At 34.1% G+C, this 13,140-nt stretch overlaps 1 protein-coding gene across 1 annotated transcript in view; it reads left to right on the forward strand.

Moving 5' to 3' along the window:
* Positions 1 to 11,159, forward strand: part of LOC106711626 (innexin inx1) — a 33,213-nt gene extending 22,054 nt beyond the window's left edge. Inside the window, exons 5-8 of the mRNA XM_014503987.2 lie at positions 8,924 to 9,081; positions 9,565 to 9,759; positions 10,786 to 10,947; positions 11,060 to 11,159. Coding sequence (XP_014359473.1) covers positions 8,924 to 9,081; positions 9,565 to 9,759; positions 10,786 to 10,947; positions 11,060 to 11,117 — 573 coding nt within the window. The 3' untranslated portion in view covers positions 11,118 to 11,159. The remainder of the gene's footprint in view (positions 1 to 8,923; positions 9,082 to 9,564; positions 9,760 to 10,785; positions 10,948 to 11,059) is intronic.
* The last annotated feature ends 1,981 nt before the right edge of the window (positions 11,160 to 13,140 follow it).

Raw genomic sequence — 13,140 nt, forward strand, 5'->3', positions numbered from 1 at the left:
GTTACCAGAACAATGTGACTGGAGCGCATACCAAGTGACCGAGACGGCTGTTATATGCGTGTCTGGTTTCTCAATGCAGTGTCAAGGGTTCAATGCTACCGAGGAACTATTGTGTGAGCTTTCATTACAAGGTTAGATCGACGAATGAACGTCTAAAAATACTTATAATTTATTTAATACTAGCTGTCTGACTCCGTCCGTAATGAAAAAAAACGTAATAAGTAGCTTACGTAGCAGACTATGTTCTACATCTGTGCCAAATTTCATCAAGAACCGTTGAGCCGTTCCGCAGATACCTTCAAGCAAACATCCATCCATCTATCTATCTATCTATCCATACAAACTTTCACATTTGTAATACTAGTAAGATACTTAACAATATTTGTGGTTATATAGTCAAAAAATGTTACGCACTAGTTACCCACATCGTAATCAGATAGAAAAACCATTTGATCTAATCCTTCGATGCTGTGGCACTTCCAAACCAAGTTAGAGTCTAGCGTTTCGTAATGGTATATGCAGGGTAGTTTATTCATAACAACTTAACAGAAAAGTTGTAGCATCTAAAAAGCATTTAAAAATGGGTGCTTATTGCCAGTATTAATTTTATCATCCCGTATGGTCGTTATGTGTCGTTGATATTTATTTCTTAGCTTAGATAAGATCTTAGTTTTTATACTATGGTGCTTTCAATGAAGCGTGGTAATAAAAAATTTGCCCGATGGCGATTGCGAGGTAGTTTTTTGTGCGCGGTCGTCGACCAAAGAACGTCGAACTAGATATTTATCATTGGGCAAGCTGTTGCGTAACTTGCGCCGTGATTTCCTGTACATCGACCTTTCTATTGGATCCAGGGCCTGCCAACTGACGACCCGCATTGTCTATAATCCATTTTTTGTAGTAGCAAGATTTATAAAAGATTAATGAAGGAAAATTATAACATGTTCTATTAAAAATAGACACGTTCTTACTATGACAATGAATGGTGGAGTTAAGTAAGCGTTAAACATCGAATAGATAAGTCTAGTTTTGAAACTATAGTTCAAACAAATTTTACGTTATCAAAGTGTACTTTGCGAACTTTATTTTTATCCTGTTTAAATTCTTAAACTATTATTTATTTTATATAATAAAGAATAAGTTCGTTTAATACCTTTAAAAGAAAATTTGTTTAAAGCATTAAATGTGCAGCGACATTGCGGTCATAAAGTTGAAAACACCTGAATAAACGTGTCCCACGCTAACCCATAAGGAAAGTAAGGGAAGGATATATTAGGTTTTTGTTTGAAACAAGCTGTGCTGTGTGCGGATCCAGTTTGGGAAAGCGCGGGAAACTCGCCGACCGGCCTTTCCTGAACTTATTGATTCGCTACTAAGTATTGGGGGCGAGGGAGTGTACAGGGTTTCACCACGATAAAATTAATATATATATATATATTGATAATATAACGTATTGTTACAAGGGCAGGGTTGTGATAACATAGTATATTAATATTATACTTAAAAATATATATTTACTTAGCATTTCCTCAAATTAAAATGTACGTTTATTTAACGATTTTAAACATGATTGTTATGTTTCACAAAATTGAAAGACATTACTTAACATGTTTAAAAGAATCTAGCACAAAACTTTAGTAAAGTAAAGAATAATTATATACATTTCTATCAAACTAAATGATGCATATAAAGAAATATCTTCATTATCCATCTATCCATTAGTCTTTATCAACGCGTTAGGAAACCCCTGGCGTATCAACTTAGGCAGTCGCGACGTCTGAAGCCGGCTTAATCCTGGCATTAGACCCACGCCTGATCGAGCTTTCGTACCCCTCTCTCCTTCATTGTACCCAGCCCAGTTAGTACACTGCCTTTGTTCTAATACAATGTTTCGTCTTTAAAAATTGTTTTGTCTATACTGGTAACAATTTACCTTGAAATTTCACATTAACTGAAACATATTATTGTCTTTGTTTTTAAAATAAAGTGTGATATATGTTATAATATGGGTCTACGGAAACGCATATCGGTTTGAATTAAAAAAAAATATTGATTTAGGTTACTTCTTTGGAATTTTACTAATATTATAAACTAGCTTTTACCCGCGACTCCGTCCGCGCGGAATGAAAAATAGAAAATGGGGTAAAAATTATCCTATGTCCGTTTCCTGGTTCTAAGCTACCTGCCCACCAATTTTCAGTCAAATCGATTCAGCCGTTCTTGAGTTATAAATAGTGTAACTAACACGACTTTCTTTTATATATATATATAGATAGATATATATATAGATGTGAATGTTTAGATGGATGTTTGTAAGAAACTTGGCATATATGTAGAACATCATCTGGAAGAACGCATAGGCTGCTTATAATTTATTTATTTTAATACGGCACGGACGAAGTCGCGGGAACAAGTTATACTTGATAAAACATCCGCTTTATAAAACCTTTGCAATTTATGAAACTTGTGAACGGTAGTGTCATGTTTACTTGTGACCTGCACTTCATACACCAGTAGCTCAGTGAATGGGAGAGTTTACTCGAATGGAACGAAGTGAACGGAACTTATAAAGGTGTGGTGATACGAGCGCATTCACAACTTCATCGTTCTACTGCTTTAAAGTTACAACGTAATAATTATGTTAGATGTCAACAGTATATAGAATTTTAGTACGACTGTTGACTGACTGCGTTGTGTGTAAAGTTTTGGTGTCAAAATAATTCCTTAAAGTTGTACCTAACAACTGTATATTCCGAAGCGAAATTCTTGTCATGTATTTTTATTTCTGTCTACCCTACTTGAGGTAAATGTGCTTGTATACTTTGAAAGAGATCCTACATAATCTAAAAATAGAATATTTTTAAAAAAATCTATGAAGCGATTTGAAAATAGATCTCATTTTTCGATTGATCGGAAGTTTAGATGGATGGATCTTACTTAAATTAGATGTAGATGTAAACCATAGTCTGGAAGAACACATAGACTAATAATTAAGTAGTTTTTTAGTTCCGCACGGGAGACAGCCAGTTATAAATAATAGTTCTACAGTTTTTGTCTACGACTGTACCGGCTCTTTACCTACCAGTTTTTGTCTAACGGTACTGTCAGCTGTCAGTCACAGAGTATACCGTTATACTAGTTGCCACACAAAGTAGACCCTGTTATACATATTTATTAGAAATAATCACTTTATTAACGAAGAATAATATATTTTATTTTAAAGTAAATTACTACTAATATTATATTTTTTTATTTTTTGAAGAATAGAGTTTTATGTGAAAACATGGATTTATTCACTTTTTAGAAGGTGAACGTTTTTTTTGCAATAACTTGTATGCGTGTCCAAAATAAAACCGAAATGTTAGTATTTTCACTTTCTAACATCAAAATGGACTATCCAAGTATGATTCATACGAGCCGTTTAAGTTATCAACTTACATTTTAACTTGAAACACTTTTGATGTAAATGATACATTCTGCGTATCGGCCATATTAGAAACTACCACTGCCATCTGTTGACGAAACCTAATAAATGTTTATTGTAAAGTTATAGAGCATGGGGTTAAGTTTAAAACGGATCAATTTACAAAACAAGGTCTTTGAAAGAAAAATTATATGTTTGGAAGTAATTTCTCAACCTTTTTTATGGTTTGCATTTCACGTGCCATTTAAAATTTAGCTTTAATCTTAATAGCATTAGAGTTCAAATATGTTCGCCTGTGATTATTTTTCAAGGTCATGTTTTTTGTTTTCCGCTTTTCGGAATTAGAAGGCAGAGGAAGTATTTATTATTCAGTGTGTCTTTCCTGTGAGTTGAAATATGCATATTTATTTAGTGAATCAGACAAGACCGATGACTAATTTTTAATTTACTAAAAGTCAACGACATACGTAAGTTTTTAAGAATATGTCTGTTTAAAGAAGTGCTTTTTTATCTATACTACATTTACTACCTATAGTTAGTATGCCATACTAGCTGTCGCTCGCGATTCCGTCCTCGAGGAATTAAGCAAACGTAATAAGTAGAGACCATTTTCTATGTCTGTGTCAAATTTCATCAAGATCCATTGAGCCATTCCGAAGATATCTTCAAACAAACATCCATCCGTCTAAACATTCGCATTTATAATAATAGTAAGATTTCTTAATGACCGATTACACATTTTTCCTCTGGTGTTGCGGATATCCACGGGGGTTGGTGACCCTTTTTTATTAAGGGTTCCACTGTTCGTTTGTCCCTATTCTATTTTGTTCCTTTATTGCAAAAATGTAGTTCTTGTAGGTTCCAGATTTGAACCCACAATCACAACTGTGTTCTACCATGGGTTTTTGAGACCCAAATCTCTGTATGAAACATGTCGTTATCCCTGCCATTATCTATTACAAAATATAGATAACAAACGGATATTTTGGTCTCAGAAACCCTCGGCTAGTTCTGTCGTGCAGTTACCACATTCATACTTGTCCCTTACTAGAAACAAGCCACTGCTTACTCCTTTACAACTAGGTGACAGCAGTTCATTTGTTAAAGATTTTTGAAATATGATTCAGTATTTTACGAATTTATCTAGAATTAAATATCGAAACTTCTCTCAGTATAGTATAGGAAACTTTATTATTTACAAGTAGCGACATCTGTTGTCAAGTTATTAATCTAAAACTTTAAGCATCTGCCACAATAAATATTGGTTATAATTCCATATAGAGCAGCGACATAAAGCGTAGTCTTGGCCGCGTGGGGAGGGACAAAAAATGTCCAGGTGCAGATACAAAAGCACATCTGTCGTGTACTGTACTTCTACTGCACTAGGGTTACAACAAAGGTGCAACTTCTCAAATGACGATCGTGAAATACGCAGTAATAACTTCATAGAGATGGGATAAATATATTCATATAATAGCTTTAAACTCCCTTTAAAAAAACTTAATTAGTAGCCTATGTGTTCTTCTAATGTTTTACGTTTATGCCAAATTTCACTAAGATCTGTTAAGCCGTTCTGGAGGAACATTCATCCATCCATTTAATCTTTCGCATCTAAATATTAGTAAGATTAAATATTCCCGTTATTGAGAAACTAAAATAAAACAGTCTAACTTGTTTAATAGTCTAACTTGGTTTCAAACTAAAAAGACCCAAGCAATAATATAGTCGATGTAAAGTTGAAAATATCTTTATAAACTTTATAAAAATATAATTATTTATTACTTTTACAATTCGAACTAGTGTTTCAATTTAAAGACAATCTTAAACTCACTTAACTTCGAAATGATGAAGGCGTGAAGTGGAAGCAATTCCGCGTTTCGTCTGATGAGTGTGGTACCGGAGGCCTAATTTTAGTCCTCTTTCCCTTCCCAATATTTTCTTATAAGGAAAGGATGGAAAAGGGAAGTGGGTTTGGCGCATATGAAAGAGAAATATCCTCTTTCTGTGCATCCTCTTCTCCGTTGATTAAAGGTAGGCAACGCATCTGCATTTGTGTATGTCTAAGGGCAACGGTCGCCTCGCTATTACGGCGAATCCAGGTGGCCGTTTGCTCGTTAGCCACCTTATGATATAAAAAAAATGATGAATCGCAGTTGACAGCAGATTGCGATGCTCAATGCAATAACATTTTTATTATTCTAAGACATGAGGCAGAGTCATAGATATTGTTTTGTTATAAATCATTGCCTATTATGATATAGTGATCAAGTTAGTAGAATTATAATTTAAAATATATCAAGTGGTATATAAGTCTTAGATGTGTTCTTTGATGATGACTTAGTCATTCTTTTAATAGAATTTAAAACATCTCAAATTACTACTCAACTTAAGTATCCGCCCTCTTGATTATTAGCTTTGAAGCGAGATATCCCCTAATTGGTTAACAAAAATAGCTACCACTTTACACTGACATGGGGACTCTTAAATTAGAAATATTTAAGTGCTACAGATAACGTTGATATATTTGACGTAGGCTAATTTATAGTTTTAATTTAATATAGTAAGTTTTCCATTTTTTTTCATCATCAACAGCTCACTATACGTCTCCACTGAGGGGCTCGGAGCCTATCATAAGTTAGGGGTGACTAGGCAATAGTCAACCACGCTGGCCCAATGCGGGTTGGTTGACTTTACACATATCATTGAATTTCTTCTCAGATATGTGCAGGTTGCATCACGATGTATTCCTTCAACGTAAGAACGTCGGATAAATGTACATATGTAAATCGAGAATCGAAAAACACATTGGTACATGGCGGGATTCGAACCCAGGATCTGCAGATTGTAAGTTAAGTGCTTAACCCCTGAACCACCAAGGCTCTCAAATATCAATTTATGAATACAAAATTATTCAGAAACATCACAACTTCGATTACAATTTCAAAAGTCACCTTTACATCACAAAATAACAATGAATAATGGAATAACACGAATGATTGACACAAGATTCAACCAATGGTATAGTGTTGCCACAACATTAAATTCAAATCGCACAGTTTCTCCTTGAATTTATACGACACATAGATAAACACGAGATCCAGATTAATTCGCATATTCAGCAAGATCTTTATTTCACAATCGATTCTGCTAACATTTCTCTTGTTTCTAGAACTTTCTGTTCGCTTACATTACTTTATAATTTAAAGTACTAAATACCGTAGTCAGAAATTTTAAAGTCTCCTTACTTACAGTATGAGTCTCTAACCGTGGATTTCTGAGACGAAAATCCACGTTAAAAACATAATATTGTTATATCTGTTAAATGACAGGACTGACGATGTGTTTAATAAAGAGATTTTTGCTTTAGTGACCTTGTAGTGTGCTTTTAGGAATAACCAGAACACTTTTCTAAAAATGGGTTGCATTTAAAATGTTTCTTCGTAAAAATAAAACGTTAAACAAATTGGGTTGTATTGCAAGATATTCTTTCACAGATCATTGAGTTTAATTTTCTTGGTTAGGCAAACGATTTGGTAACATTTAACAAAAAAAAAAACAGTTTCTGTGTTAATATAACGGTACATTTATAATTTTATTATAATCATCGTAAGTCCAAATTACAATGTAATTTTATCTTTCTCTAAGACTTACCACTTGTATTTTACCTCGGATTATGAATACGTTGTTACTTGAACATTTTGTTATTTACGAATGTATGTGTTGTACATAACTGACCAGCTCTTCAGCCTATATGTGATGCAGGTGGTCGCTAGATGTGAGCTTGTTTGTTTGTTATCATTGGCGACGTGATATGGGGGCTCGTGTTTACGTATCAAAGGTCCATTGTCAGATGTCGTCCGACACCGCCCCCAATGACGCGGCTCCATTATGCCGTCTCGATGACATGCTTTATTGCAAGCATCGTATCGGTTGTTTATCGTGTGATCCTTTGATATTTTATGTTTATATCCGTCTTCGATTTATATTTCTCGTGAGTAATTATGATATGAGATTTGAGTTTGTTATTTATTAATCATTGTATTAAGATCTGTTTTATTTGTGTTTTTAACACCGTGTTCTGATGTTTGTTGTGTTCTAAAATTTATAAACCGGATTTGTTAGGTCAAAACAAATAAAATCTCTTCTTAAAATATAAAGTTTCACCAGTGCGATATATGATGTCCTTAAAATGAGACTAATGCTATGTATGATATCTGAACCTGTGAAGGGGGCGCTGCTGTCGCGCTTGGTTCTATCAGAATATATATAAAACCTACTTAGACATAGTAAATGACACAAAATAAAAAAAACACATTACGGCTACAATACAAAGAGGATTTTGTGACATTTTTTGACGTTGACAGGGGGGCGCTACTGAGCTGTCATAATATAGTCTGACTTATGACCACCGGTTCAGATAATCATGTCGGTTTATACCTCTATATTGACAATCATCAAATGATGTAATGAGTCTGCTCCCCAAAACTAATGTAAATAGCTCCCTAGATGAGTGCAGACAGACTTAAGAAAGCGTCTTTCCTAATTTAACTCTAATATAACATGGAGTTTCGATTTGTTATTATGCAAATTGCTTTTGTATTCAAACCTATGGTGCATCGTATATAAGGCGAGTAGGTCGTCACCTCTTTTGTTCCGTATTACATAACATAGTTTCTATCTGGTGACATTCCTTGCAGGACAACATGTACACAGGTCAAGGTACGCTTAACCGCATTCTAAGTGGCGCCTCTCTTAATTGTCTAGGTTACAATGTAAATACGGAAGTTCTCGTATTATGTCTAGATTTTTTTACTTTATTCTTGAATAGAAATGCAAGAAAAAGATACTCACATTGCTATAGACATGCCTTTGTGCTTAATTTGAAGAATACTTAGTTTTTGAGACATAAACCTACTTTGGATGCTGAATGAATGCTCTAATAGTTAGGTTTGTTTATCATTTAAGGAATTAAAAAAAAATACATCTCGTTCATATCTAGAATCAAGTTGATGTTGTTTTACGTACGTCTTGTATAATATCAAAATCCCATGTTCTTGACTTTTTTTTTATATCATAAGTTGGCAAACGAGCTAACTGCCAACTGGACTCGCCGCAATAGCGAGGCGACCGTTGCCCATAGACATCCGCAAATGCAGATGCGTTGCCTACCTTTAATCAACGGAGAAGAGGACGCACAGAAAGAGGATATTTCTCTTTCCTATGCGTCCCCTCCTCCGTCAAATCCACTTCCCATCATTTCCTAATAAGAAAAGGGTGGGAAGGGAAAGAGGACTAAAATTAGGCCTCCGGTAACACACTCATCAGATGAAACGCGGAATTGCTTACACTTCACGCCTGTCTTCTGTGTGGTCGTGGTATTGCACCGGTCGACCCGGCCAATTAGTGCACCCAACAAATATTGTTGTTGCGGGATCTACCACTGTTAAAACTGACTTAATGTAGACTATTAGGTATTTATTAGTTGTGTTACTGTTGCAGACGCACAAGCTTTACGCGCTGCGGTACTGGGGCTGCGAGTTGCTCTGTCTTGTCAACATCGTGCTGCAGATGTGGATGATGGACAGCTTCTTCAACGGGGAGTTCCTCTCGTACGGCACCAGGGTGTTGTCGCGCAGTGAGATGCCGCAGGAACAGAGGTAAGCACATAGCTTTGTATTAGGAGTAAGGAATATTGGTACAGTTCTATTGGAAAAAGTGTTCTTGCTAAACACAAACCATAACGTTTGAATCTTATAATAGTTATGGACTTTAAGAAAATAAATTCTAGTTTTATGTTGCTTTTTGCTTTATATGTTCATTCATTGGCTAAGTTAAGTCTCAGTTTACAGAGTACATAAAAATAACTGTTCTGAAAAACCACATGCGGTTTATGAGTTGTCAACGCTAATCCTTTACATTATACTATATTAATTTCTTAGTTATGTTACATTTCTTTTCATTTGTTTATTAAAAAAAACTCAGACTGGCAGTAGAATATGTATCGAATGACATTTCACTCGAAAAAAACAAAGTCAGTTAAGTTATTTTGGCTATATTAGGTGACAATGGAACTTCATACTTACAAAACCGTGTTAAAATTGTTCTATTTTGGTTTCTCAAACGTAAACATACAATTTCAGATATGACCCAATGATCTACGTCTTCCCTCGGGTAACGAAGTGTACGTTCCACAAGTTCGGTCCCTCAGGCACTATACAGACTCACGACAGTCTCTGTATACTGCCACTTAACATAGTAAATGAGAAGACTTACATCTTCATCTGGTTCTGGTACATCATCTTAGCGGTTATACTTTCACTGCTCGTTATATACAGGTCAGTATAGTCTAATCATACTAGTATTATAAATGCGAATGTTTAGATGGATGGATGGATGTTTGAAGGTATCTCCAGAACGGCTCAATGGATCTTGATGAAATTAGGCATAGATGTAGAACATAATCTGGATAAATTTATAGACTACTTATTAAGTTTTTTTTATATTCCGCGCGGATAGAGTCGTGGGTGACAGCTAATATTAATACATTCCAGGTCAGTTGGCCTAACACTAATATTTGTGACCTTCGTTTCGTCATCAGCGTAAAGTATATCAAAATACGAATACGATACGAAGGTCCTCAGTAAGATTATTTCGTTCGAATTAGCCAAGTTTTTATCATTTTTTTGTAAGATAATGTATGCTTCTGTTTGTACGAATTTATCTCATTATAAATGACTTATTCAGCAAAGGTTATCAACTTGTTATGTCAAGCAACATTCCACAGTATGACAGTTATATTATCAAAGTCTTAACCATTCTTTGTTGGGAAAGTTTCTGTATTAGGAATTTGTTGTTAATGATATGAATTCAGACTGTTCTTTCAGAAAGTTTAACAACCTAGCTATTTACTAGCTACGTTATAGTGGTTTGTATCTCGAACTACAGTACAACTTGGATAAACAAGTCATTATCCGGTCAAAATGGACGACCCTTATTAGAATACCCTCAGTTTGAATCTCGGATTAAAGAGGAACCCCATACGGAAGAAATATTCGAAGTCCAAGTTTGACTTGGGTCTTTACCCTTTGATTCATCCCTATTTTGGGGAAGAATCAATAGGTTTCCCCATTCATTCCCATGGGTTCTTACCCATTCTTGATGATCTTACGCTAAAGTCAAGAATTGTAGCGATAAAGTCAACTTAAAAATAAGTAGTTTCACTGTTTTTCAGTAGTTTTCAATCTGTTCTCATCGCATAGGTAGTTGTTGAGTTTTTATTTGGGGGTCTTTGTCTCTATTGGGGGTCGTAACGTTTCGAAGAAGTTTGAGCAACTTTTAAGGTTTCGTCTTTGTATATCCAGACTGGTGATAATCTTCGTGCCGTCTGTTCGGCCGCGGTTGCTGCACGCGCGTTCGCGGACCATTGCCATGGAGACGGCGGCGCTTGTATCGCGTCGTACAGACCTCGGCGACTGGTGGTTGCTGTACATGCTCGCTCGTAACATGGACCCCATTATATACAGGTTAATATGAATCAAATTAGGTCGCACTGGTCATTAACTGTTTTAATAACACTGTTCCTTTTTTTGTCCGATGAAAAGAGTTTAAAAATTATTTATTTGATATATTTTTCAGAGAGCTAATAGCTGAGCTGGTAAAACGTATGGGAGAGAAGTCAGGGCCGCGCGCGTGACGCTCACCCCCCGCACCCCCTGCACCCTCCGCACCCCCCACACCCCCCGACCCGCCAAACATCGCCATCGTGGGCGTCTGACGCACGCCCACATTCCAATGTCGCCTCTACACACATACCAATAAGGGCCAATCTCCTCCCACAGGTATGTGGCTTAGGAAACTATGGAGTCGTATTAGTGTAAAGTTTTTTAATATAAGTTATATATGTAACATAAACAGTTAACTTCCGTCTTAATTTTTATTGTACGGCCTCTTTATACTCATGGCATAGCATTTATGTTCATACGATAAGCATTTTTGTGTACAAATTTACTAAATAATATAGTATAAGGTAAGTTAAAAAATATAAAAAATGTTTAATATCACAATGTAATTATTTTATCGGAGTTCGTAAAATCGTTAATGGAATTTGTCCATTAAATTTTTTTATATAAGAAAAGATAGCAAAAAATGCCACAATTTGACTTTGGACATTTTAAATGCTGGTTGATAATTTAAAAGCTTAACTTTTTGGTATTTTGTGTATTTGAGTAAATTACATTGTGTAATTATTTAACTTGTGACATATATATTGTCTATGTATGACTTTGTATGGAAAATGTTTTATGAAGTGTTTTTATTCCATTTATTTGTATGATATATGCCTTTTTTAATGCTAAGTGTAAAATGTAAATATTAATAGACATGTAGTTCGATATTATTCCTAACGTGGTTGCCATAAGGTCGATTATTGTTTGAATCTGGATATATTTTATCTTAAATATCTGATTATAAACCTCGCATATACGTAAAAAAGGTCCCGTTTTTTTATTTTTAAATCTGAAAATATACTGAATTTTTTAGCTACTGTTTTTTTTATGATACAATAAATTATCATATTTTCAAAAAAAAAAAATATATGCTTGTACGAGTAAGTCGACTCTATTCAATTCTCTGTTCGTAATTTCTAGGGACCTGATATATAAAGTTTTATATTACGAAATTTTTTGCGTAGTGATTTTGCAAGTTGTTTAAAAAATTAGAGAAATTAGATATATCTAAAGATCTGACGGAAATGCATCAATAAAGTTATCTTTGTTGATTGTTTACGAAAAAAAACATTAAATCTTTATTTAGAACTGATTGTTAAATTTAAAGTAAAAATAATTTCGGAATTTAATTTGATTAAAAAAAATACGATAAAATGTAGGAGAAATTATCAGAAAAAAAGTTATAACGTATTTAATTAATGTTACATTTATTTATATGTTACAATATATTTTGATTTGTAACATATCACAACGTAACATACTCTCATCAACTGTACAATGTTATTCATTTTGTAAAGTTGAATCATTTTTCATTCGTAATGTAAACTAATTTTTCACTTGTATGTAAAAAATTGTGATATTCCATCAAATGTTATCATTAAAAAATGTTACAAGTCACTTAAAAAAATTTGATCTGAAAATTTTAACCAATTAAAGAAAAGACATTTTTTTTCTAGTTAATACAATTCCTAGTGATTTTGTTTTTTTTTTTTTATTTATCAGCACAATTTTTTTTTTTTGGAAAAACGTAAACTTTATGTGAATAAAATTGATGGACTGTTTATCGCCTTATTGTGTTAATATTTGTATATATAGCATGTTTATATGATAAAAAAAAACATTGTTAAAATGTTTGACAAATATTGGTTCTATATTTGAACCAATATACACAGATGTAGAAGGAGTTTTAGTATATTTGCAACTCTATAAATGGATAGGCTATAAGATGTAGTTTTTGTGCCTATTTGATTTTTGCTATTTTGGCGCTGACGGTAATTTTATAATATAATATAATAGATCGTTCGGAAAGTCATTTAGTTTTTTCTCGACTTAGGATTCGTGTATTTTCGACGAAGGTGCATCACGTTCTGGAAGATCGATTGAAGCTGATAAAGGCATTATTAAACATAGAAAATGGAAATAAACATAGAAAAAAACTTGAGAGGTGTGTTGGGACACCCGAATGGAACGAAGTTCCTTTCAATTAATTAG

The sequence above is a fragment of the Papilio machaon genome, chromosome 3 (assembly GCF_912999745.1).
Source record: "Papilio machaon chromosome 3, ilPapMach1.1, whole genome shotgun sequence".
Classification (NCBI taxonomy): domain Eukaryota; kingdom Metazoa; phylum Arthropoda; class Insecta; order Lepidoptera; family Papilionidae; genus Papilio; species Papilio machaon.